Genomic DNA, 26,588 nt, shown 5'->3' with positions numbered 1-26,588 from the left:
TCACCTTTGACCTTTTCAAAGACCAACCCCATTGCCCTCTATTTCTGTGGCATTAATCCTTAGACCATTGCTGAGCAAACAAACTTACTGCAGGAAAGGAAATGTCTAATATGGTTGCTACTCGTCACACACATGGCTGTTAAACACTTGAGATGTGACGAGTGGCACTGAGCAACTAAATTCTATTCCAACTGAAATGTACATCATCATATATGACTAGGGGCCACCGTGTGGGACAGTGTGTGAAGGGCTAGACTATCAAAGTACCTGAGAAGATTGTGAGTCAGGAGATGGTCTTCTGTGCCAGGATGTTACTTCTGTGATAGACTCCCCATTTTCCTCAAAGGAAGTATATTATCATTATCCTGGGACAGATAGAAGTTATTGATAGATGACTAGCTTAAACTTGAGTCAGAAAACACATTCTTTCAGAGCAGTGGCTGTGTACTGGGCCCTGGCTAGGCATGAAGGGCCACTGTGTTCAATGCGACTGACACAAGTCCTGCCCTCAGGAACATGCATTCACCACATCTGGTGGTCAGCTGCCACATGTGGCTAGTGGCTACTGTGTCAGACAGGGCAATATAGCATTTCTATCATTGTATAAATTTCTACTGGATAGTGATATTTTAGAACATAAAATCTAATCAGGACTTCTCTGGCAGTCCCCTGCTTTCACTGCAGGGGGTGGTGGGTTCGATCCCTGTTTAGTGAACTAATACCCTGCATTCCATGCAGCATGGCCAAAAAAAAAAAAAAAAAAAACAACTAGTGAAACAGACGAGCAGAAATTCAGAGTTCAAATATGGGAAATTAACCACCCAGCCTAATGCTCTCTTCACCTCCCACCTCCTCATTCATCCTTATACAGAGCCTGTCAAGATAAGAGTTCTCTTCCCTCTGTACCCTTGTCTGGCTCCTTACCCACTTTGACTCTTGGTTTCCTGGCTTGTCCATAGCACAGCCTTTCTCCAAACATCCTCCCCTTTGGGGGCTCAGGGACCTCAGCCATATTTGGATCCTGTCTGCAGCTTGCTGTGGGCAGTAGCTCTGATTCCCTGAACCGCAGTTTCCTCACCTGTGGTTCAGGAGCAGCAATTTTCTTTCTTTAGGGTGGCTGTGTGGATCTCAGACTATAATACATACAAAGCACTTTACAGAGTGCCTGGCAGATTATTTTCAGAGATTCCTTCCCTCCATTGTGGCAATGGGGATTATTATCTTGATCTGGACAAAATAGGTTGTCCAGGCTCACACTGGGCCCTTCAAGTGTTTAAGGATTTGTGAGCTTCTTTAACACGATGGACTCGTTTATGAAGACTTCATAGACTCTCTGGTGGGTGCTTTCAGGCAGCCTTTTCTGATCCATTTTCATATTTTAGGTCTGTAGGTGACCTGGAGTGTTGAAAATCTATTTCCTCAAGAGCAAGAGTTTACGTTTTTATCCTCTAAAGCTATGAGGAAAAGTATTTATTTTGATAGAAGTAAAGCTGGACTTCGCAAGTGGTGCTAGTGGTAAAGAACCCATCTGCCAATGCAGGAGACATAAGAGACGTGGGTTCGATCCCTGGGTCAGGCAGACCTGGAGGAGGGCACAGCAATCTACTCCAGTATTCTTGCCTGGAGAATCCCATGGACAGAGGAGCCTGGCAGGCTACAGTCCATGGGGTCACAAAGAGTTGGACATGACTGAAGCGACTTAGCTTGCATGCAAAGCTAATATAACCATTCCTATGATCCCCATCATCTTTGGAGGCTGTTCCTAAACTTTTCAATAATATTATAGGACTCTGTTTCTGCTGAGGTGAATGTGGCTTTTAAATTTTGGTCCTCTAATTTGTTTAAGTAAAAACTTTTACATTATATTTTATTGTCAAAGAACATGTGATCTAAGATTTACCATTCTAGCTGTTTTTTACTATATAGCACAAGAATGTTAGGTGTGTTCACATTTTCATAAAACAGAACCCCAGAAATTTTTTATCTTGTAAAACAGAACACAAGGAAAAGGCCAGGGGTGTTATCCAATTTAAATCTCAAGAATTTTTTCCCTTTCCCAGATATAATCACCTCTGAGAGGAGGTGTCTGCTTGCCAGATGTGGCCCAGATGCCAGGGTTTGCTCCCCTCTCACCTCTTGTCTTGGCTGTCCAGATGTGCTGCTTTCCTGTCACGTGATGCCGTCATTGGTGTCTGAAACACCTGGCTTCTCCACTACCCACTGTTGTTTTCTTCAGAAGGAATTTCTGTTTTCTTTTAGCTCATTCAGGCCCTTAGGAGACTGGGAAGAATAAGTAAGAGTAAGTTACTCAACATTTATTTACCCAAAAGGGCAGTTCTCCGCCAACCTTGAACAGTGGGAATTTGGAGGAGAGGGAGGGGCCCTCAGATTTGTCCTTGATCTTGGAGAGCAAGGGTCAATTCAGGAGTGAGTGAGGGATTTAGTTCTATTCTTAGGACAGACCCAGAGAATATTGGCTACAGGCCTCTATGGCTGTTTTAGACCTATTCACAGGAGATTAAGTCCTAGGGTCAATGTCAGAGGACTTATGGGGGTTGCTGGATCAGAGGTAACCTGACACTGAGACAGCTTTTCAGGGTTCTCCTGAACCCTCAGATGCCCCTCACCAGTTCTGGACTAGATAGAGTTTGAGGCAAGGCTGTCAGGATGGAGGAGGCTCTTTGCATGAAACCTATCTTGGCCACTGACTATCTTTGGTGTCAGTCCTGTCTAGGTTGAATATAGCTCTTCGTTTTTTCACTTCTGAAATATGGATATTAAAGTCATGTTTCTTTTAAAACAGTAAATACTGCCTTTCTTTCTGAAAACATGGTGAAATACTTACCCTAAAACTGAAATGTGCAGCTTTTCTTCTGTTCCTTGCAGCCACAATACCTAACATGAGCAGAATGCTGTATCATTTTGGAACACCTTCCAGTTTCACTAAGTTTCCCAACTACTGTTAAGATGGGTAAGATGGCTATCAGTGTTTCCATTTTCCTGATGAGTATATCCAAGTCACTCCACTTAAAAAAGCAACATCATTTTATATTATGACACTCTTAAGTTACTTGTTATGACAAATCTCCGCTGTCCCTCTGGTCTTCTTTTCAAAAAAACATACCAGGGTATAACATGGGAACACCACTTTCAGGGATGTTCATCTCTCCTTCCTGCCTCTCCCTCAGGTCGTGGAATCCTGCCTGGAAGGTGTCTGCAAGCCAGACCCCAGGATATACAAACTGTGTTTGGAGAGGCTCGGCCGGCAGCCTTCTGAGTCCATCTTTCTTGATGATCTTGGACCAAATCTAAAAGCAGCTGCCAGCCTTGGTATTCACACCATTAAGGTAATGGTCACTGTTTTTTGAACCCCTTTGTGCCTCAGACACTAGTGTTAAGTATTTCTTTGCAGTCCTCTTACACTCAGAGTTGGAGTTGCTTCTGGTGGTTTTTGCCCTTGCTGCCAGTCTTTTTTTTTTTTTTTTTAAATTATGAGGTCTAGTTGACTAGCAGCTTGTATTTTCAGTAGGAAGTAAGAAGGCATTTTGAGAAAAGAGTTACACAGGGAGGTGAATGCCAGGCTTAAGACATTTGGGGTGACAGTCCTGCTGGCCTGTTGATGCTGTTCAACCACCAGCCACTTGGACCACCTCAGTGCTTTGAAACAGGAGAAGCCATATGTGTGTGTGTTGAGGGAGAGGGTTCAGCTTTCTATGTTTAGGTTTTCATTATTAGCTGATGGGCCTATAGGGGCAGAATGGATACTCCAGTACAATATTTTGCCCTCCTGGCACAAGGGAGTATTAATGAACTTTTAACTGGCACTCTCTCCAGCAGATAAAAGAGTTTAATGTGGTTAGGAATTAAATGGGGGGAGGAAAGTCATTCTGAGGCTTTTTCATGAGCTGATTATGCTGGCTCCAAAGTCCTTGCTTAGAGAACTGGCTTTTGTTTATATTTTCCTCTAAAAATGTACCCTCTTAGAGAACAGGTAGGAGGAGAGGTCAGGGTTGTCTGGGGATCCATGCTCAATATTCTCTTTGAAACCAGGTTCATGACCCAGAGACTGCAGTAAAGGAATTGGAAACTCTTTTGGGATTTCCATTGAGAATGGCTGTTCCAAACACTCGCCCTGTGAGAAAGACGATGGAAATTCCCAAAGATGCTTTGGAGAAGTACCTCAAAGACTTACTGGGGACCCAACCCACAGGTAGTTAAGTTTCTGCATTTTGGTAGAGGCTAGGCTTTCAGTCTGGCTCTTCCTTTCTCTTCTAGTGGAATATGCTGGAGATAAAGATGCCATGTGGTAAAGAAAGTAGCCAGGTGGCCCTGCAGACCCGGGTGCTGCTCTGTTTTGCTTGGGAAAAAGCACTGACCTCCTTTTCTATGGGTGCCAGAGTGTACTTGGCTCTTGTTCCTCGTGAGACCATGCCGTGGCAGCAGTTGCCTGCAAACGGCTGTCCCAGGGGAGAAGAACTTGCAGTATGTGCCTGGGGTGTTTGGGTCTTTCTGATATTTTTGAGATGACAGCCTGTTTTGTGAAGATGACTTAAAAAGTCACATGAGTTTAAAATGAGACAATTTGTCTTCATCTTTCAGAGGTCCCTCTCTTCTTTTTCATATTCCACCCTCAGAAAAACAGGTGCTTCAATACCTTTTTTTTTTTTTTTAATTTTTTTATTATAGTTTCATGAACTTTTGAAGAAATTTTTACCTGGTGATAAAGTTTGATCCTTGAAAGTACTCTTTGTATGCAGCTTCATGTGAGGAATTTTTCCCCTTGATGGATTGTTGTAGAGCCTTTACAAAGTTGAGGGAGCCTTTCTGACCAGACCAGGCAACTCAGGCAAACTCCCACTGCCTGTTCTTCTGATCAAGTGAAATGAATCTTTATGTGTCAAGTTCATCTCATTGACAAGACCAGGGCTAATTAGGCTGTTTCTTTTTGTTGCTGGTTTGTTTGGCTTCCTGGCTGTGGGATCTTAGCTTCCCCTCCGGTGCCCCCTGCAGTGGAAGTGCTGTGCTGTGCTGTGCTTGGTCGCTCAGCCATGTCGGACTCTGTGTGACCCTATGGCCTGTAGCCAGGCTCCTCTGTCCATGGGGATTCTTCAGGCAAGAATACTGGAGCGGAACTGCAGAGTCCCTATATAAACTAGTTCTGCAAGGGAGCCTCACAGTTTAGCTTGATGGAATGGGAAATTGCATCTCCTGAAAGCAGGCCTCTGCATAGCTGCTCTCAGCTGTCACACTAGTATCTGGTGTGATGTGCCCAAGCATGGGGTGAGGGACACACGAGGGCACCTTTTGTCCTTGGCTTAAAGCATTCCAGTCAGCAAGATGGGTTGCCATGACTGTGCTTGTGGTTGATAAACAGAACTGTAAGGCTTTTCTCATGGAGCAGAAATAGGCAGGAAGGACAAAACTGGACACCTGCACAGAGTGAAAATTGTTGTGATGTAAATTCAGCGGCCTTTGCTACATTATAATGTGACATTGGAGATTTGACCCAGTCGTGTCTGGTACCCAGGGAGGAGATGCTTTCCTTACAGTGCATTCCAAATCAGAATGCTCTTGGTCCATGTGCAGTACTCATTAGAAAGAAAGAATCTCTGTCCACATCTGTCCTCCAGAGCTGGTTTGAGTTTTCCTTGCTTCCAAACTTACAGGCCCATTGGAACTCCTTCAGTTTGATCACGGGCAGTCAAATCCCACCTACTACGTCAAGCTGGCTAACCATCAGCTGGTTCTGAGGAAGAAACCCCCCGGGACACTCCTTCCATCTGCGCATGCAGTAGAGAGGGAGTTCAGGTAAATTCTCAGGGTGAGGGTTATGCTTACTGTCCCCAGCCTCCATAGCCCCACCCCTGGGGCAAGTCAGCACCCCTCATAGTGCCTTGAGACGTTTAAAATTTTAAGTATGATGCTCCAAGATTATTTCAGATAAGAACATGTCCCCTAATTTTAGGAGCTTGTTTTCTCTAACTAAACTTGTAGGAGACAAGACTTTTTGAGATTCTACTAAATGGGGCTATTGCCCAAAGAGTTGAGTTGATAGTTATTGAAACTATCCATGAGTTGATAGTTGTTGAAACCTGGGATTCCTTGTATGAATCTTTCTACTTCTGTATATGTTTGATATTTTTCATAAGAAGATGTTTAAAACAATAAATGTGTTATAACCCATCCCAAGTAAAATCTCTTGCTTCACAAATAGGAAAACTTAAACATAGTAGGTTGAGGCTTCCCAGGTGGTCCAGTGGACAATAATCTCCCTTGCAATGCAGGGAACACTGGTTAGGGGACACCAGTTTGATCCTTGGTCTGGGCAGATCCCACATGCCTCGGAGCAACTAAGCCTGGGGCCACAGCTACTGAGGCTACTCTCTGGAGCCCGGGAGCTGCAACTACTGAAGCCTGAGCACTCTGGAGCCGGTGCTCCATAAGGGAAGCCCCCACGATGAGAAGCCCGCATGCACACCACACTAGAGAGTCGCACCCACTCTCTGCAACTAGAGAAAGCTTGTGCACAGCAATGGAGACCCAGCACAGTCAAAATAAATATTAAACAAAACAAAGCATAGTAGGCTGAAAAACCTAGCTCCAAATCCTTGGACAGTGAGTGATAGCGTGATGACTGGGCTCCAGAGTAGAGCTTCCTCTCCTAGAAGACTTTCTCTGCCTCCTCCTCCACCTTCCTTCCGGCCTATCATGTTCTCCAGAAGGAAAGTTGCAGCGAGTAGTCAGGAAAATGTGATTTTAGCTCTTGGCCTCTTCTCGTTATTTACTGTCTCTCCTCTGACTTTTTGGTTCCTTATGTCTGACTCTCTGTATTACAGCTCATAAATGACTGACATTTATGAAGGCTTTGGGGTTCATTTGTGAAGCCCGCAGAAGTCCTATAGCTATGTATGAGCATTTATATTTATATATGTGCCCATGTGACAGAATGTGCAAACAGAAGCAAAACCCTGAAATGTGGAACTACCACTATGTATGCATTCTGCTTGGGGACTTTCTCCAACTTCCCAGTGTTCTGAGGAATTCTGGACTGTTCGAAGGACATCCAAAAATCCAAAATGCACAGAATTTCCATTTTAGTAAAGGAATGAAATGTGCACTTGAAGATGAAACATGTATCTGCTTATAAAATGCTAAATCAAATTTGGAAAACTGGGACAGTATAACACAATTTGTAAAAACCTCAGGGTAGTCATATTTTTATACCTAATAATTCCAATAGATGATCTCTCTTTAAAAAATAGTTCTAAATAGGGAGAAAACCTTTATGCATTAATATGCTGACTGCAGTGTCATTTACAGTAAAAAAAATGGAAATAACCTATAGATGCAGTAATCAAGAAATGATTTTGCAAACCTTGGTATTTCTATTTGTTGGAACAATAATAGTAATAGCTAATACTTACTGAGTGTTCAGTATCTGTCAGGCACTATAATACATGCTTTGAATGTATTGTTAATTCAGATAATTCTCAGCAACCCCCTGATATGGTCCTATTATGGCCGCTGTTTTATAGAAAAATGAAGCTTAAAAAAACTGAGCAACATGCCTAGTGATATATAACTAGTATGTGAGGGATGGAGCCTGGCTTCACACCCAGGGGTGGTAGGATTCCATAGCCCAGTCTTAATGATTATACTGTGATTGCTGCCAATAAAAGGATGCCTGTAATAAAATGTATATGATAAAATCTTAATGTAGCAAAAACAGATACAAACTATATATGTCTTAACTGTTTTTTTTTTTTTTTTTTTGTAAAGACTTATACATTGAAACATTAGGAGAAGGCAATGGCATCCCACTCCAGTACTCTTGCCTGCAAAATCCCATGGAAGGGGAGCCTGGTAGGCTGCAGTCTGTGGAGTCGCTAAGAGTCTAACCGAGCAACTTCACTTTCACTTTTCACTTTCATGCATTGGAGAAGGAAATGGCAACCCACTCCAGTGTTCTTGCCTGGAGAATCCCAGGGACAGGGGAGCCTGGTGGGCTGCCGTCTATGGGGTCTCACAGAGTCGGACACGACTGGAGTGACTTAGCAGCAGCAGCATACATTGAAACAAAAATATTGGAAAGGAACACACCAAAAAATTTACTGTTATCACGTTTTGGTGGTTTGTCAGTACAAATTGTTAAATGACAGAAACCCACCTAGCCTGATTTAAGTATTCAAAAAAGTAAAGGAGAAGTGGTAAAATGTAGTGACTTCATTATCTAAATCTTTCAGGTATGGCTGGATCCAAGGGCCCAAATAATGTCACCAGGACCCATTTGTTCTCTCTCTCCATCTCTCAACACTTGTTTCCTTGATAACCCGAGTGAACACTATAGGATACTTCCTGAGTTTGACTTACTGGCCTAATATGGGTCACAAATTTGTTCCTGAACCAGTCTCTGTGGTTAGGAGGATGCATTGTTCAGATTGGCCAAATCTGGGTCATGTGCTCAACTCTGAAATCAGGGTTGAATCACTGTCATCCAAAGCATGTGAACTACAGCTGGGGAGAGTTGTTTCCCAAAGGAATGTCTAAGGTATTAATATTAGAACATGAAAAGGGAAAAGGACATCAGGCAGGCAAAAGCAGGAGAGTCAGTTATTGGTGATAAGACTAATTATTTTTCTATTTAAAAAATGTCTTCCTTAAAAAAAAAAAAAAAAAAAAATGTCTTCCTTACATGTTTCATAAAATTTACCAGTAAACTCATCTGGGCCTGGAGTTTTTTTAGGAAAAGGTTTTTGCTTATGGGTTCAATTCAATAAATTTTGGATTATTTAGGTCTTTTATTTCATCTTACCTTAGCTTTGGAAGTTGTAATTTCCAAGGAATTTGTCCATTTATATTTTAAAATATATAAAATTATGTTATAAATATATATAAAGTTATATATGTCCACTTCATATGAACAATTAAATTTATTGTTCAAAATATTTCCTTACTGTCCTTTTAATGTATGTAGGATTTCTAGTGATGTCCTCTCTTTACGATTCCTGCAATTGACTAATAATTTGTATTTTCTCTCTCTCTTTCATCAGTCTACTTAAGGATTTATCATTGTATTGAAGAGTACAAATGCTTAGTTTTATTAATTTTTCTGTTTATTTTCTATTTCATTTAGTTTTCCTCAGAGCTTTATTCCTTTCCATCTGCTTACTGTGGATGTATTTTTACCTTCTTAGCTATAACCTTACATTTTGTAATTGTAAATGATTTACATTTTCCTTCTTTCCTAACATGAGCTTTCAAAGTTATGAATCACTTTCTAAGCACATCTGCATCCCACAAGTTTTGACATGTATTATTATTATTATTACAGTTTTTTAATGTTTTTTAATGTTCCTTTAATTCCACTGTCAAGGAATGTAGCTCAGTTGATAAAGAATCTGCTTGCAGTGCAGGAGACCCGGGTTCGATCCCTGGGTTGGGAAGATCCCCTGGAGAAGGAAATGGCAACCCACTCCAGTATCCTTGCCTGGAAAATCTCATGGACAGAGGAGCCTGGTGGGCTGTAGTCCATGGGGGCGCAATGAGTCGGGCATGACTGAGCGACTAACACTTACACTTAATTCCATTAAGGTCTTGGAAATACTAAGATTTTGATACTTGGAAACTTTTAGGACTTATTTTATGGACCATTACATGATAAATCTTGGTGACTGTACTGTGTGCCCTCATAAAGAACATATATCCTGTGGATGTTGTGTGAGTGTTACAGAACTGTCCATCAGATCAAGTTGGTTGGTAGTGTTGTTCTTATCTTACTACTTCTAGTTAGTCTGATAAAGTCAGTTAATGATAAAGGCATTCTAAAGTCTCAGTTATGATTGTCAGTTTGTCCATTACTGTCTTTAATAATGAAATTTTTACTTCAGGTATTTTAAAGCTCTGTTATTAGGCACATACACATTTATGTTTTTTTATTTTTTTAATTGAAGTATATTTGATTTAATGTTATGTTTAATTTCTGCTATATAGCAGAGTGACTCAGTCATACATATATATATTGTTTTGCATATTCTTTTCCATTGTGGTTTGTCACAGGATATTGAATAGAGTTCCCTGTGCTATACAGTAGGGCCTTGTTGTTTAAGGCACATACACATTTATGATTATAATATCTTCCTGGTGAATTAACTCTTGTATTGTTCTGAAATGTCCCTCTTTATCTCTAGTAGTTCTCTTTGTCTTAAGTCTCTTTTTCTGATATTAATATAGTTACACCAGCTTTCTTATGCTCACCAATTTCATGGAACTTCTCTTTCCATCCTTTCATATTTTATTCATTTTTTCTATGTTTTTATAGTTAAAGCATATTAAGTCTTGCTTTTGTATTCAGTAGGGCAATTTTTGTCTTTTAATTGGAATGCTTACGCTATTAAATTGAATGTAATTATCAATATATTTGACTCAGGTCTATGATTTTCCTATTAGATCTTTGTCCCATTTCTCTTCTGTTCTCCTTGCCTTTTTGCCTTCTTGGGTCAATTGAAATTTTTAAAGTTTAGCATTCCATTTTGATTTTTGCATGTACCATTTTAAAATAAAAAAAATAATTTCAAGAAAATCTGATCACCTCATTCAGCAGTGTCTCTCATCTTTGTTCTGTCAGGATAATGAAAGCCCTTGCAAATGCTGGAGTCCCTGTCCCCAAAGTTCTTGACCTTTGTGAAGACTCAAGGTAATGTTCAGATTTATTTTTTCCATTGTATATTCAAGCTACAGAAAAGTCCATATCTTAATTCAAATTCTAGTTTGCTAGAGTAAAGACAAGTAAAATTCAAGTAGAAAAGAGATTTTATAGCAACCTCCCCTAGAGTGGTTTAAGTTATCCTGAAAGATAAATGCCTGCTTTTGTGAGAATTGGTAGGAAACATCTTTTCTAACATTTAAAGAGCATATGTCCATGTAGCTTCATGTTGTTTGTTTTAATTAATTTTTTTATTGGGGGCTTTCTAAATTGTTTTTGAATTGCATTATAATATACTTTCTGAGTCTCTTTTTTCCTGATTTTCTAATTATGAAAAATTTGAAACATGCACAGAAGTTGAAAGAGGAAAAAACAGTACAGTCAGCACCCATTTACACTTCATCTAGATGAAAACATTTGTTAACATTTTGCCACATTTGCTTTCTGTGTGTATATATATGTGTGTGTGTGTGTGTGTGCGTGTGTGTATATATGTAAGTGTATGATATAGACAAAATAATTTTATAGAAATAGTTAATATATAAACATTTTCTAATTTACTGTTTTGATAAATAATTATATAATTGTTTTATAAGTAAGTAAGTATATTTCATATGTATGTAATTATTATTCACTGAACCTTTTGAAGTAAGTTGCAGACAGCACATATCTCCTAAGAATAAAGACATGTTCTTTCATAACTCCAGCAGCAGTATTACACTTAAACTAAAAATAATTTAAATTTGCAAGTCAGGATGAATATTTATAACAGAATTTTCAAAACAACTTTTCAGAGTACTAAACTGATTTCTAGTGACGAAAAGATTGATTAATGACATTTTGGTGTGTCACCCTAGTACTTTGGGGTGTTGTATATGTCATTCATTTCACTGAATAATGATGAAAATAACATCAACAACAAGAAAGGATATTTGTTGAACCCTCTTGGAACCAGACACATATGCCAGGCATTCCCTATATATTGCTCCCTTAATTCTTATAGCTATTCTTTGAAGCTTTATAGATTTAGTAAAAACAAAGCTCAGAGAGGTTTAATATGTTCCTCAGGATCACAATTCTAGGAAGGGGAGAGGTGGGACTTAAGCCTGGTTCTGTGTGACTCCAGACCTGACCCCCCCACCCCCTGACCCAACATGCTGCTTTCCTGTATTATCACAATCCCATTCCGAGTAGATTCCAAAGAGAAGAGAGGCATGCTGGCAAGGAAGTGTAGACAGGGATGTTTATGTGTGGCTTAGTTTGGGGAAAGAGTACTTCTAACTTCCACTTCTGTGCAGAGGAAAAAGGAAGTTTCCAGTACTCTGAGTCTGAACTCCCACCCAGCACTTATAGCTTACACACAGGACAGAGCAGTGCCCTAACAGCCTGCCACAGCACGGGCCGCTGAAACACCCTGTTTGTGTCCCTCCCAGTGTCATTGGTACCCCTTTCTATCTGATGGAATACTGCCCAGGCCTCATCTACAAAGACCCCTCTCTGCCAGGCTTGGAGCCCAGCCAGAGGCGGGCCATCTACACTGCCATGAACAGAGTCTTGTGCAAGATTCACAGTGTGGACCTCAAGGCTGCAGGCCTGGAAGACTATGGGAAACACGGTGAGCACGGGGCCCCTTGTCTTCTGTGCTGATGTTTCCTCACTGGTCCTCTGCTTTCTGGATTTCCATTGTGCCAGGATTTTAAGGCACCATTGGTAAATGTGAGGTGGGCTTGTTAGCTTCCTAATTGAAAATCCACTTTCATTTTAGTGCAGGTGTTGTTTACCTAGATGTTTTGTCCTGAGATAAATCCCTCCATGGACTATAGAATCTCTTTTCCCTGCAAATTTTATCTCACTGTATTATTTAAATCTTTCTTTTTTTCTGATACTGACTGGCCAAAAGTACTTAAGATATGTATTTTCTTCTCCATTTTTTTTTTTACCATTTCCTCTAAATATTCTTTTCAACAGGGGTAAATTTTTTTTAAATACCACTGTATTGTATAATTTATTGCTGCTCTTTTCTTTATTTTATTTTATTTTTTAAATTGTCTGAGAGCTCCAGTTGTTACTCATCCTTGTAAACACTTGGTGTTGTCAGGATTTCCCTTTTCCTTTTTTTTTTTTTGGAAATCAGTTGTATTGAAAGGTAGCATTTTATGAATTTTGACAAATGCACACAGCTTTATAACCACCATCACAACTGTCTCCATGCTTTTGCATGCAGATACTTTAGCATGAGCCACAGAGTTTCACTTTGCCCTGAGCACTCAAAATTATCTGACTCAATGCATTCCTGACTGTGGTTAAAAAGAATCTCAGTAAGCTGTATTTTGTTCTTTCTCTGCTTTTAACGAAAGCATGCCTATTCCTCTAGGACTGTATCAAATGCTGCAGTATGTATCCAATGTACATCAACTTCCTGACATATTTTTACCAAGTTTCCTAAAATTCTATCACTCTGTAGGAACATGATGTGAGGCCTCAAAACTAACCATTTGAGAAACTTTGCTACCACATAGGAGGCTTGCTGACTTCCCAGTCACAATAGAGGGAGTTCTCTACCCTTTCCACTTGTAGCCAGATCTGTATCAAATGCTAATTTTTGACCAGAATTACCAATTTAGTGGGGTTCCCCTCCATCTTGGTGGTCTCACTGGAAGATATTTATAATAATTTATTTGTTGTCTATCCAAAATTTTGAACTGTGGTGTTGGAAAATACTCTTGGAGAGCCCCTTGGACTGCAAGAAGATCCAACCAGTCCATCCTAAAGGAGATCTGTCCTGGGTGTTCATTGGAAGGACTGATGTTGAAGCTGAAACTCCAATACTTTGGCCACCTGATGCAAAGAGCTGACTCATTTGAAAAGACCCTGATGCTAGGAAAGATTAAGGGCAGGAGAAGGGGATAACAGAGGATGAGATGGTTGTATGGCATCACTGACTCAATGGACATGAGTTTGGGTAAACTCCGGAAGTTGGTGATGGACAGGGAGGTCTGGCGTGCTGCAGTTCATGGGGTCGCAAAGAGCTGGACACGACTGAGTGACTGAACTGAACTGATCCAAAATTTCAACTTAACTGAGCATCCTATGTTTCATCTGGAGCCCTAGTTACTAGTAAAAGGGCCAGTAGGCAAAGACAACAGATGTTGCCTATATTGATCTGTTGCTTCAGGATGGAAAGAGCCCTGGAACAGAAGTTAGATGCTGATTTGTGGGGTGACCTTGGGCAAGCCCCATTACTTTGTCATAGTTTTCTCAAGAATAGAGGTTGAGCCCTGCCCTGCCCCCCTCACAGTGTTGATATGAAAAGTCAAAGGAGATGGCACCTGTTCCAGTGCTGTGAATGGACAAAGCCACTGTCACATGAAGCCGTGGGCAGTGTGACATCCCATTGCACAGTGAAGAGAGGACAGTTTAAGGAGGCCTCTTCTATGCGCTGAGTGGATCCTTTGCCTTTTAATTTTAAAGTGGACCATTCTGATATACTTTCCACTGACCTATTAGGTTGACAAAGAGACGAAGCAGAAATCTGGTCTGATTTTATATAACTCAGGGTCAGGCTCCTGGGCTGCTGGCTATGTCTTGAGGCTTATTACATAAAGCAGCTTCCTCAGATTTCACATTCAGTGGTCCAGCTACAGGGCCATCAGGTATTCTTTTCAAGTATCCTGTAATTCCTTAAGTTATGTTAGGAATCCTGCTGCTGGGCAGGGCACAGGCTGTGTATAGCTAATACACCATTTGTGTTAAATTGGTACATTTAAATAAATTTAATTTATTTGCACACGTGAAGAATATCCCCAAGAGGATGCCTAAGAAATTGGTCACATGGTTTACCATTGGGGAAAAAGGGCTGAGTGGCTGGGCAGGGGATTGGGGATTTATTGTACGCCTTTTTGTCACTTAAATTTTGAACCAGGTAAATAAATGATTTATTGAAGAGAACAAATATAAATTTGTAAGGGGAAAAAAAGCACATAAACATGATTTCTGATGAAAAGGAACTTTTGACAAAGACCCCTTTAGGTCCAATCACGTTATCACAAAGAAACTTTCCACCAAGGACCTGTAGAGAGCATAATTCCCTTTTTTTCATCCCAGAGGGCAGGCTGCTTTGGGGAGGAAGGGTGTTTGTGCCTTGGCAGGCCTGCTTGAGGCCAGTGGCCAACAGAGCAGAAACACAGGGACAGCTGTACCTGCTTCCCACGAGAAGGGAGTGTGCGCAGCACTGGGGTGGTGTGTGCATGGGGGACAGGGGGACATCCTAAATCCACATAGATTAACCTGAGGGGCTCCTTCAACAAAGGTTCAGCTCCTGGAGGCTTTAGTATTTGATTTCTTATGATAATTTTCAAACTTACAGAAACATTCAATAGTGCTGTGAATAACTATATCCCATGACTGATTTTAAGAATGACTAACTTTTGCCATATTCATTTATCTCTTTCTGTATTTATCTATCTGCATGATTAAGAGACCCTGACACTTGACTTCTAAGTGCTTCAGTATGCATTTCCTAATAATAAGAGCATCCCCCAGCACCATTATCACATCCAAGAAAATTTACCAGTTTCTCAGAATATCTAAGACCCAGTCCATATTCGATTTCCTCATTATTCCTCTTGTACCTTTTATAAGCAAGGTTTTTTGGTTCCAAATCAGGATCTGATTGAAGAGTCTAGAACAAGCCCCTCACCAATTTTTTAAAATGAGTTTTTAAAGGTACCAGTTAAGTGTATTATAGATTTATTTTGTTTATGGTTTCATTTACTGCTGACTTCTACTTGCTATAATTCTGAAAGCTGAAAGTTAGTTCTCAAGGCTTGATTTGTTTTGGGTTGAATTCCTTGGGTTTTGATCCTCTTACAGCTCTGCTGGATCATTCTAATGACAGGTGAATGGATGCTCCGAGTGTGCAGTTGACTCCATGGAAGAAGCCCAATCTCTCTATCTTCAAGCCCAATCTCTCTATCCTCAAGCCCAATCTCTCTATCCTCTATCCTGGGAAACATTTTTCTCTCAGATGAGGGGTGAGGGCTTGACTTAGAGCATGGGCCTGGTATGTTATTTATTATTAATAGTCATTTGACAGCAATGATGGTGACAGTAATAATGGCCATTATTCATTGAGCAGCCTTCTGTGTTCGGCATGTTATATATGGATTTCATTTGTCCTTCACAACGGTCCTAGGGAATATAGGTATCAGTACACCGATTGTACGGATGAAACAATGGAGGTTTAGAAAGGTTAAATCATTTGAAAAGCTTAACTGTGAGCCAGGTAACTCCAGAACTCGTTTCTAGTCTAAGGTCCCATAACTTGCAAGTTCCTCAACTGTGGTAACTCTGGGTTTCTTAATAAACAACTGAATAATAGCAAATGCTCATGTATTACTTACTACATGCCAGGAACAGTTTCAGGGCCCTTACATATTTTATCCTCCCAACAACTCTAATGAGGGCCACCTCACTGATGAGCAACAAGGGCATGGAGACATAAAGTAACCTATCTGAGACCACACAGAGAATGGCAGAGCTGGGAACCAAACTCAGACCATCTATCCTGGTGTCCATGCTCTTAGCCAAGCACTGTCCTCTAGCTAAGAAAGGATTTATTAAAGGCTGTTAGGAAGCTTATAGGATCTCTGAGAGGGCCAGAGATCAGGCTCAGAGGGCTGTGTGGCTGGGAACAATGCCCAGATCACACAGATCCAGCCAAGACAAAATAGCAGTGGCTTCCAAGTTGAGGGAGCAGGAGCATCAGGTGGAAAATTCTCCAGTCATGGGATGAAGATGCCTCAGACATTACAAAGGGTTTCATGCAGTGGTTGATTTCTGAAACCTTTGGAGTTTGTTGAAATGGCACACCATATTCTAATCTTCTTTCCCTCAGGGGACTATGTTGCACGTCAGGTGCAAACGTGGATCAAGCAGTATCGAGCCTCAGAAACCAGCACCATTCCAGCAATGGAGAGGCTCATCGAGTGGCTGCCCCTCCACCTTCCCAGGCAGCAGCGGACCACAGTGGTGCACGGGGACTTCAGGTCAACTTGGCATGAGGAGGGTTGATATTTATATGTGGAAAGTGATGGGAAGGGCATTTGAAGGGGAAAGAAGCAGCTGGTCTTGCCCCAGTTTACTGCTGACAACTATCCATGCACAATTATCTCCCTGTGCATGGCCTTTAAGGAAGGGTTTGTCAGCTTTGACACTACTGACATTTGGGGCCTTTGCCACAGCAAGAGTTAGTACCACCCCCAGGTCCGAAGGCACAAGCACGGGCTCCAGTTGTAACTACTGCAGGACACACACCTCCAAAACTGCATTGCTGTCAACAGCCACAGCAGTGATTTTACTCATGAGTCTACAGTCTGGGGACAAGATGGCTTGTTGGAGTGACATTAAGGCCAGGGGCTGAAATCGCCTGATGGCTCACTCACACATCTGAATGGGGGCAGAGGAGAGCTGGGCTCCCTGAATCTCTCTCTGTATATCTATGGTTTCTCAACTAGTCACTTCAGTATGGGGCTTCCCAGGTGACTCAGTGGTAAAGAATCTCCCCGCCAGTGCAGGAAATGCAGGAGATGTGGGTTCAATCCCTGAGTTGGGAAGATGTCCTAGAGGAGGAAATGGTAACTCATTAAATACTCTTGCCTGGGATATTTTATGGACAGAGGAGCCTGGTGGGCTACAGTCCATGGAGTCGTAAAGAGTCAGACACGACTGAGCAACTGCACACACACGTACTCTCCAGTATAGCATCTTCTGGGTAGTTGGACTTCTTACCTGGTAGCTCAGGGCTGCAAAGGTGTGTATTCTGAGGGGAGAGAGCCAGGTGGGAGCTGATCACCTTTTCTGTCCTTGTCCTGGGAGTCACTCGGCACCACTTCCACCTGCATCATAATTGTTAGAAGTGAGATGCTTCCAAAGGTGAAGGATTAGACTCTTCCTTTTGTGGCAAGAGTGTCAAAAAATTGCAGACCTGTTTTAAAACCATCTCAGGGAAGGAGAATTACCAGAACCTGGATACTGTCTCTACGTGGCAAGGGCTGCCTCACCAAAGCTATGGCCCTTGGGAGAGGAACACAGCTGTCCCTTGGCCTTGTGCTGAGAAGGGGCTGGGGAATTAATATGCAGGCCCCCTTCCCATTACCTGTTGGTATCCCCATTGGCTGAGCCAGAGGGCAAGGGAGCTGGTGGATGCGGCCCTTGCAGGCTCCTGGGCACATGGGGCACAGAGCGGTGGGAAGTGTGTTTGGAAGGGCCAACAAAATAAACACTCAGCATGGAACACTTCCCAGTGGTCAGTTCTCTTAGTGCTGTCTCCATTCCTTGTGGCTCCTTCAGACTGGACAACCTGCTGTTCCATCCGGAAACTGCCGAGGTGGTTGCTGTCCTGGACTGGGAACTTTCTACCTTAGGCGACCCCCTTGCCGATGTGGCCTACAACTGCCTGGCTCACTACCTGCCATCCGGTTTTCCCATTCAGCCAGGTAGGAACTGCTGCTGGGGAAGTGGGGATGGAGCCGCCTCCATTCTCAAAGATTTGGGCAAACTCAGCTGAAGTAGTTGGTGATTGGGCTGCTTCATGAAATTCAGGTGTTTAGTATTTCTCCTACAGTATCATTTTTAATGACAGCATAGGATTTCATTGTTAAAGAATTAACTCATTCAAGGCATTTGGTTTGATTTCTATTTGGGTATTTGTTTCCAGGTTTGTTTTTTTCTTACTAACTTCCCTGTGCTTCCACAAAAAGGGCAGTGAATATCTGCATAGTAATATCTTTGCCTGTATATAAGGTATACTCCTAGGATAAGTTCTTGGAACAGAATATATTATATACTTCTGAACCATCAAAATGTTACAAATAAAGAAAATCAGTAAGATTTTTTATCTGTTGCAGTTATCTTTTTCATAATTTGGTGAGATTTCTTTGTATACCACTTTTTATCAAATGACTGATAGAAAATAATATGCATCCACCCTGACCTGTGGTCCAGATGGAACTTGGAGGCCCCTCATTGCTTCCTTTACTGCCAGTTTAGTCTGAAACTTTTAAGAACCAGGTTATGAATAACAGCTTCATGCTTGGATTCCAGACATCTTAAAATGATGACCTATAACCCTTTGAACTAGTTGTGAAACTTATTTCCAAGGGACAAGATGATTTTCAGAATTCAAATATTGGGAGCCACAGGGGAGCATGAGGTCATTGCCTAGGCCTGGCTCTGTCGCTTCAGGGTTGAGTGACTGTGGTTTGACTGAGCTGGGAATCCCTACTGCAGAGGACTATTTCAGGATGTACTGTCTTCACATGGGGATCCCTCCTGCTGAGAACTGGAACTTCTACGTGGCTTTCTCCTTCTTCCGCATTGCTGCAATCCTGCAGGGAGTCTACAAGCGCTCACTCACAGGTAATGGGAGCCTGGGAGAGCCGGCCTCGGGTGTGAGTCACAGCCAAGGGGCTTCTCTCCCTGAAACCCTCTCATGACCAAACTACAAAGTTCAGTTAATTCAATCATTTGTCAGCAAGTGTATAGCATATATTTTTAAGAAATATTTAGAATTTTTTTAAATTATTAAAATAAGGTACAAAAGTTTTTAAAAGTAAAAACACATAATAAGAACTCAATCATATAGAAGAATATAAAATCATCTTCCATTCTTTTCAGCATCATTCCTTAAATATGAAGCTACTGTTAAGGGTTTTGGGGCCCCAATTTTTCTGTATATCTGTTGTCTCTCCTCTCTGTCTCTCTCTGCAAGTTTTATAAAAATGTGATCATTTTACATGTTATTTTTTAGTACCTTGATATAAAAATTTTTTATGCCAAAGAATTTTTATGAAATACCATGGATGCCATCACCGACTCAATGGGCATGAGTTTGGTGAGTTCCAGGAGTTGGTGATGGACAGGGAGGCCTGGCGTGCTGCAGTTCACGGGGTTGCAAAGAGTCGGACATGACTGAGCAACTGAACTGAACTGATTGTGTGTATATACATATATTTATATATTATGGCCATATATATGTATTTAACAACTATGTAAGGCAAATTCCTTATTTTTTTCCACTTCACAGTATTTCATTGAGACCGTTCCATGTGAATATGTATAGACATCATTCATTTTGCTTTCTATAGTATGTTCCATTGTATGGATATACTGTAATGTATTTAACCAGTTACCCTATTGATGTATCTTTGGATCGTCTGCAGATTTTCACAGTCATATAGTGGTTGGTGGACATCTTTTCTTACTCATATTTGAATATATCTGAAGGATAAATTCCCAGAGTTAGAATTTCTGGGTTAAAAATTTGTGTATTTTAAATTTTTTAGATGTTGCCAAATTGCCCAGTGAGAGGATTGTTGAAGAAGAAAAAAAGATTACTGTATTTTCTTTGATGATCCTCTTACATATATGGGAAAATACTTTATTTAACCAGTGTTTTCTAGATTATATCTTTAAAGTTTGAACTTTTGAAAAGAAACTTTTTGCTACTTAGAACACAATATATACATGTGTCACCTATGGAGTGTTCACATATATGCAAGTATGGCACAGTGTTACTGTCCCAATTTAGTTTTCATTCTGAATTCTGTAGGGTAGAAACTGAAATAATCTATAGCCTAAATTATTTAAGAAGGTATAAAGACAGATTAAATTTTGTTTCCTATGTAGAAGGAAAGCAATTAGAAAGCAGGAAGGTAGAATCTCCCAAAAGACTTCCCAAAGACTTAGCAATAGTGACTAGGCCAGTAGCATTAAGTACCTATAATCATCCACATTATAATCTATAAATTACATTCTTACCAAAAGGAACCAGGGCACCTTGGAGAAGTGACTGATTTCAGGTCTAGGGCAAAATATCCACAAGATGAATCTGGAACATCTTCCTGTACCAGAAAGACAGGAGGTTGTTGATTATGAAGGTCATATTTAACTGTCTCAGGAGTCCACTTGAATAGGCTCCCACTTGCTAATGACAGGAAACTTTAAGCACCAGCAAGGATGAGAGCTGGAATGGATGACACACATCAAGTATGTTTAAATTTATGAGTAAAGAGTGATACTAAAAGTCTCACTGGTGACTGTGGAGGCTGAGAAGGAAGCAACCCATTATTCTGATAATTGGTAAATGAAGGGGGAAAGGCAACCACTTATCCTGCCTTTCCTATACAAATTAGATGTCATGTTAACCAAATGATTAATGAGGAAGTTTTTCTTTAGAGAAGCATCCTGGACCCAGTGATAGAATTAGCATAGCACCAATTTGCCATCCCGGTACATGAATGCATCTGGAAAATAAGTGTTAATGGTGCTAAAATCATTGAGAGAGGCAGCCAGACATTACATACCTCCTGATGCTGCCCTTAAAAGTTGAACCTGGATCTGACCAAGCCTCTAGTGCCAGCCACCAACTTACAGGGAACAGAGGGTTCAGTGGAGCACATTAAATAGCACCACTGAGACAAAGCCACTCACAAAAATCCAGATTCTGGGAAACTTCACAGGGAAACAATTCAGTTTCTTCAACAAATGAAAAAGGTGATACAATGTTGAGACTTAAAACTTATATTAGCCAAAATCAGTATTTGGACCTTATTCAGATCTCTGTTTGAAAAAAGAAATGTTCTGAAAAAAATTTTTGTGAGACAGTCTTAACTATCTCAGGGACTTAAAAGATATATTAGCCAAAAACACTATTTGGATCTTATTCAGATCCCTGTTTGAAAAACAAAATGTTCTGAAAGAAATTTTTGTGAGACAATCAATAAAAAATGAATTCTGACTGGATAGTTGAGGATATTAAGGAGTCATAGTTAACTGCTGTTTAAGTGTGATAATGATATTGTGTGAATGTTTTTAAGTCTTTGTTTTTAGACATAAATGAAATATAAGTATAAAGATGTGGTGTTTGGGATTTACTGCAGCAAAATCCAGGGCAGTCGGGGTGGAAAGGCAGAGGATGAAACAGGATTGGCCGTGGTTTGATGATTATTGAAGCTGAGTGGCAGAAACCTGTAGGTACATTAAATTCTTCTCTCTAGTTTTGTTTGTCTTTGAAATTTTCCAAAATGAAAACTTAAAAAGGTGAATAGAAAGAAGCCCAGCAATGGGTTTGCTGGTACTATGAGGACAGCTTAGCTTTGTGCTCATCAGTACCCAAGGCTTTCTGGTAGCATTTTGCTCTCAGCCAGGGTGTCAAAATCTTCTGAGAAAGGCAGTTGCAGTAGGGGAATTGATCATCCATTCACTCCCAAGAGCCTCTGCTTGGTCAGGCACCATGCCAGGCAGTTGCTCAGTTGCACAGTTGTGTCTGACTCTTTGCAACCCCATGGACTGCAGCATGCCAGGCCTCCCTGTCCTTCACCATCTCCAAGAGCTTGCTCATATCCATTCCATTGGTGATGGCATCCGACCATCTTGTCCTCTGTCATCCCCTTCTTGTCTTGCCTTCAGCCTTTCTCAGCATCAGGGTCTTTTCCAATGAGTCAGCTCTTCACATCAGGTGGCCAAGGTATTGGAGCTTCAGCTTCAGCATCAATCCTTCTAATGAATATTCAGGGTTGATTTTCTTTAGGATTGACTTGTTTGATCTCCTTGCTGTCCAAGGGACTCTCAAGGGTCTTCTCCAACACCACAGTTCGAAAGCATCAATTCTTTGGCACTCAGCCTTCTTTATGATCCAACTCTCACATCCATACGTGACTGCTGGAAAAACCATAGCTTTGACTAGGCAGACCTTTGCCATCAAAGTAATGGCTCAGAATTTTAATACACTGTCTAGGTTTGTTATAGCCTTTCTTCCAAGGAGCAAGTGTCTTTTAATTTCATGGCTACAGTCACCATCTGCAGTGATTTTAGAGCCCAAGAAAATAAAGTGTTTCCATTGTTTCTCCATCTCTTTGCCATGAAGTAATGGGACTGGATGCCATGATCTTAATTTTTTGAATGTTGAGTTTTAGGCCAGCTTTTTCACTCTCCTCTTTCACATTCATCAAGAGGCTCTTTAGTTCCTCTTCACTTTCTGCCACAGGGCGGTATTATCTGCATATCTGGAGGTAGAAGGTTTCTCCAGAGAAAAATCAGTATCTAGAGAATTTCTAGTTTAACCCTCCCTGATCTGACCATTGTGGTCTCAATAAGCAGTGCTTCCTGGAAATGGTATTGTCTCTTCTTTGGAGAGTGTCAGTTCTAAGCCAGTATTTCCCAATTTTTGTTGAGGTCTTACAGTGAAAAGTAACCAGGAACATTTAGTTAAACAGAATGACTGCTAAGTCCAAACGGTGATGAACAGGCCTGATTGCCTAAGGGCATTTCCTGGTGAGCAGCTGAGTTCTTGGTGTTCTGAGTTCTGCTCCAGTGTCTAGGGATAACTGGCTCAATTATGCCCATTATGTCAATTAAATCTCAGTTTTTAAAACAGAATTATCCATTCTAGAATCTCTATACGAATAAACTTCACCAGATTGTCCCCAAATTGCCGATCAGGAGGCCCTTTGACAGTTTCCAAGATCCTGTGAGCCACTGGCATGGCCTCAAACTTTTCTTGGCTCAGAGGCAAAACACCTCACACGCTTGCCACCACACGGGAAAAGAGCTGAGCTGTCCTTTCAGGCCTCCGTTCCTCTAATATCAGTTATGCACTCCCTTCCCTCCCACCTGGGGAGCCAGCAGAGATACTGAGGAAGGGCCTTCGTTTTCTTACATAAAAACAATGAAGTCAGTGTTTTTAAAGATTAGCAGAAAATCATTTGATTAGGAAAACAAAAAACTCAACTCTTTGAACATAAATACTATTTCTGTGCATTTGTCTTCTTAATTAGCTGTTGAAGTCTTTTTTTTTTTTTTTTTTTTCTGTTGAAGTCTTTTTGTAAAAATCTTTTTATTTTGTATTGGCATCAGTTCAGTTGCTCAGTTGTGTCCGATTCCTTGCGACCCCATGGACTATAGCACGCCAGGCCTCCTGGTCCATCACCAACTCCTGGAGTTTACCTAAACTCATGTCCATTGAGTCGGTGATGCCATCCAACCATCTCATCCTCTTCTCCCACCTTCAATCTTTCCCAGCATTAGGGTCTTTTCCAGTGAGTCAGCTCTTCACATCAGGTGGCCAAAGTATTGGAGTTTCAGCTTCAACATCAGTCCTTCCAATGGACACTCAGGACTGATGTCCTTTAGGATGGACTGGTTGGATCTCCTTGCAGTCCAAGGGACTCTCAAGAGTCTTCTCCAATACCACAGTTCAAAAGCATCAATTCTTTGGTGCTCAGCTTTCTTTCGGAGAAGGCAATGGCAACCCACTCCAGTACTCTTGCCTGGAAAATCCCATGGTTGGAGGAGCCTGGTGAGCTGCAGTCCATGGGGTCGCTAAGAGTTGGAAACGACTGAAGTGACTTAGCAGCAGCAGCAGCAGCTTTCTTTATAGTCCAGCTCTCACATCCATACATGACTACTGGAAAAACCTTAGCCTTAGCTAGACAGACCTTTGTTGGCAAAGTAATGTCTCTGCTTTTTAATATGCTATCTAGATTGGTCATAGCTTTTCTTCCAAGGAGCAAGCATCTTTTAATTTCATGGCTGCAGTCACCATCTGCAGTGATTTTCGAGCCCAAAAACATAAAGTCTGTCACTGTTTCCACTGTTTCCCCATCTATTTGCTATGAAGTGATGGGACCAGATGCCATGATCTTAGTTTTCTGAATGTTGAGGCTGTTAACAATGTTGTGGTAACTTCAGGTGAATAGCGCTTATAGAGATACTTGGTATTGCCCTGGGAAAGTGGATTTTGGAGAAAAAGGATGTGTTTCAAAGGCATTCTCTCTGTGATGTCATCACAGGAGATCTGGGTTCATCCTTAGGTTGGCAGGGGGACAGCAGTGACCAAAGCCTGGGGACTGATTTATAGTCTGTACCAGCCAACTCCACGCATGACTTTCCTTCATTAATAAGTGGATGCTGAGGTTTAGATTTCTTATAGATGGATGCTAAAATTCTAGAAAGATAAAAGTGCTGGTGGCTGCAATTTAGGAAGATGCCATGGATGTAGTCTCTTCTGCTGGGACTACATTCAGGAAAATATATCAGAAATGATCACTTTAAATCAATCCAAGCTCATACAAATGACTTTCCAAGAGACAAAGCAGTACTGTGAGAGTAGTATCCAATTAAGGGGATGAAAATTTTAAAAAATTCTTTGTACTCTCTGTTAGAAAAGAAAATCATTATGAATAACAATGAATGCAGGCCCCAGTGCCTGGGTCTGTACTCATTACCCAGAAGGTGATAAGTACAGACTTGCTGAGGTCTAGTGGGCTGTATCCTGGCTGTGTAGCAGATGGATCTGGTTTCCAACTTATAAGGGATAGCCTAGCCTAATATCTTTATAACCAAAGCTGCCTGCAAGTGGTTCTTTTGAGAAATAATACTTGACCATGGCAGGAGCCAGAAGTAAAATAGGCCTCTGCAAAGATCCATTTATTGATACAAAGTAAATGATGAAAACAGTCTCTTTAGAACATAGAAATTCTAAAGATAATCCAGGAGAACTGGCTATGAAAGTTCAGTTCAGACTCTCAGTCATGTCAGACTCTTGCGACCCCACAGACTGCAGCATGCTAGGCCTCCAAGCCCACTATAAAAAGGCAGTATTCACAGTATAAGGAGACACATGGATGTATCCCAGATACACTGAGTGAGTGAAAGAAACCACACTGAAAAGAATATGATGTACGAATTTATATGACATTCTGGAAAAGATAAACTACAGGAATATAGATCAGTATTGTACCCTAGGGGCAAGGGTAAAGGCTTGACTACAAAGGGATGCCATGGATATTTGGGGATGATGGGAATATATATACTATATCCTGATGGTACTGTTGGCTGCCTGACTAAACTTAAAGAATTGTACACTTTATAAAGAGGATGTATGTACACTATATCTTAATTTAAATTTTTTCAAAAATCTTTTTTTAAAAAAGCCTTCATGCATATATTAAGTAAAAAATAAAAAAGCGTGACTAGAGTGAATTCTGCAATGCTGAAAGTGGTGTTGATCTAGACAAAATGGTGCCCAGAAACTAGCCATTAATCCAATCCCCTGTGACACTATTACCAGTTTCATGGCAGGGCTTCCGGTAGCCCAAGGTGACAGCAGGAGTGCTTTCGGGAATTCCTGATTTAATTTAGATTCTTTAGGAAAAGAGATAAAGAGCAGGGAGCAGGCTGACTGAGTCCAACTTCTGGCTCCCAGCTCCCTAATGTAAGCTTAGGCCCATTTCCTTCCTAAGACTTGGATCTTTGTTCAGTTCACTTCAGTTGCTCAGTCGTGTCCAACTCTTTGTGACCCTATGAACTGCAGTGCGCCAGCATCACCAACTCCCGGAGTCCACCCAAACTCATCTCCATTAAGTTGGTGATGCCATCCAACCAGCTCATCCTCTGTTGTCCCCTTCTCCTCTGCCCTCAATCTGTCCCAGCATCAGGGTCTTTTCAAATGAGTCAGCTCTTCGCATCAGGTGACCAAAGTATTGGAGTTTCAACTTCAGCATCAGTCCTTCCAATGAACACTCAGGACTGATGTCCTTTAGGATGAACTGGTTAGATCCCCTTGTAGTCCAAGGGACTCTCAAGAGTCTTCTCCAACACCACAGTTCAAAAGCATCATTTCTTCAGTGCTCAGGTTTCTTTATAGTCCAACTCTCACATCCATACATGACCACTGGAAAAACCATAGCCTTGACTAGACGGACCTTTGTTGGCAAAGTAATGTCTCTGCTTTTTAATATGCTATCTAAGTTGGTCATAACTTTCTTCCAAGCAGCAAGCATCTTTTAATTTCATGGTTGCAGTCACCATCTGCAGTGATTTTGGA

General features: G+C 41.2%; 1 protein-coding gene across 3 annotated transcripts in view; it reads left to right on the top strand.

Annotated features, from left to right (window-relative positions):
• LOC133056523 (acyl-CoA dehydrogenase family member 10) overlaps nucleotides 1-26,588 on the top strand; it is a 53,200-nt gene that overhangs the window by 9,519 nt on the left and 17,093 nt on the right. For all 3 annotated transcript variants that reach the window (XM_061141909.1, XM_061141910.1, XM_061141911.1), the window contains exons 5-12: nucleotides 3,189-3,347; nucleotides 4,051-4,210; nucleotides 5,667-5,808; nucleotides 10,625-10,693; nucleotides 12,136-12,317; nucleotides 16,599-16,749; nucleotides 18,053-18,198; nucleotides 18,947-19,120. In XM_061141909.1, coding sequence (XP_060997892.1) covers nucleotides 3,189-3,347; nucleotides 4,051-4,210; nucleotides 5,667-5,808; nucleotides 10,625-10,693; nucleotides 12,136-12,317; nucleotides 16,599-16,749; nucleotides 18,053-18,198; nucleotides 18,947-19,120 — 1,183 coding nt within the window. The remainder of the gene's footprint in view (nucleotides 1-3,188; nucleotides 3,348-4,050; nucleotides 4,211-5,666; nucleotides 5,809-10,624; nucleotides 10,694-12,135; nucleotides 12,318-16,598; nucleotides 16,750-18,052; nucleotides 18,199-18,946; nucleotides 19,121-26,588) is intronic.

The sequence above is a fragment of the Dama dama genome, chromosome 5 (genome assembly GCF_033118175.1).
Source record: "Dama dama isolate Ldn47 chromosome 5, ASM3311817v1, whole genome shotgun sequence".
Lineage (NCBI taxonomy): Eukaryota > Metazoa > Chordata > Mammalia > Artiodactyla > Cervidae > Dama > Dama dama.
This window is presented reverse-complemented; position numbering and strand designations above follow the sequence as displayed.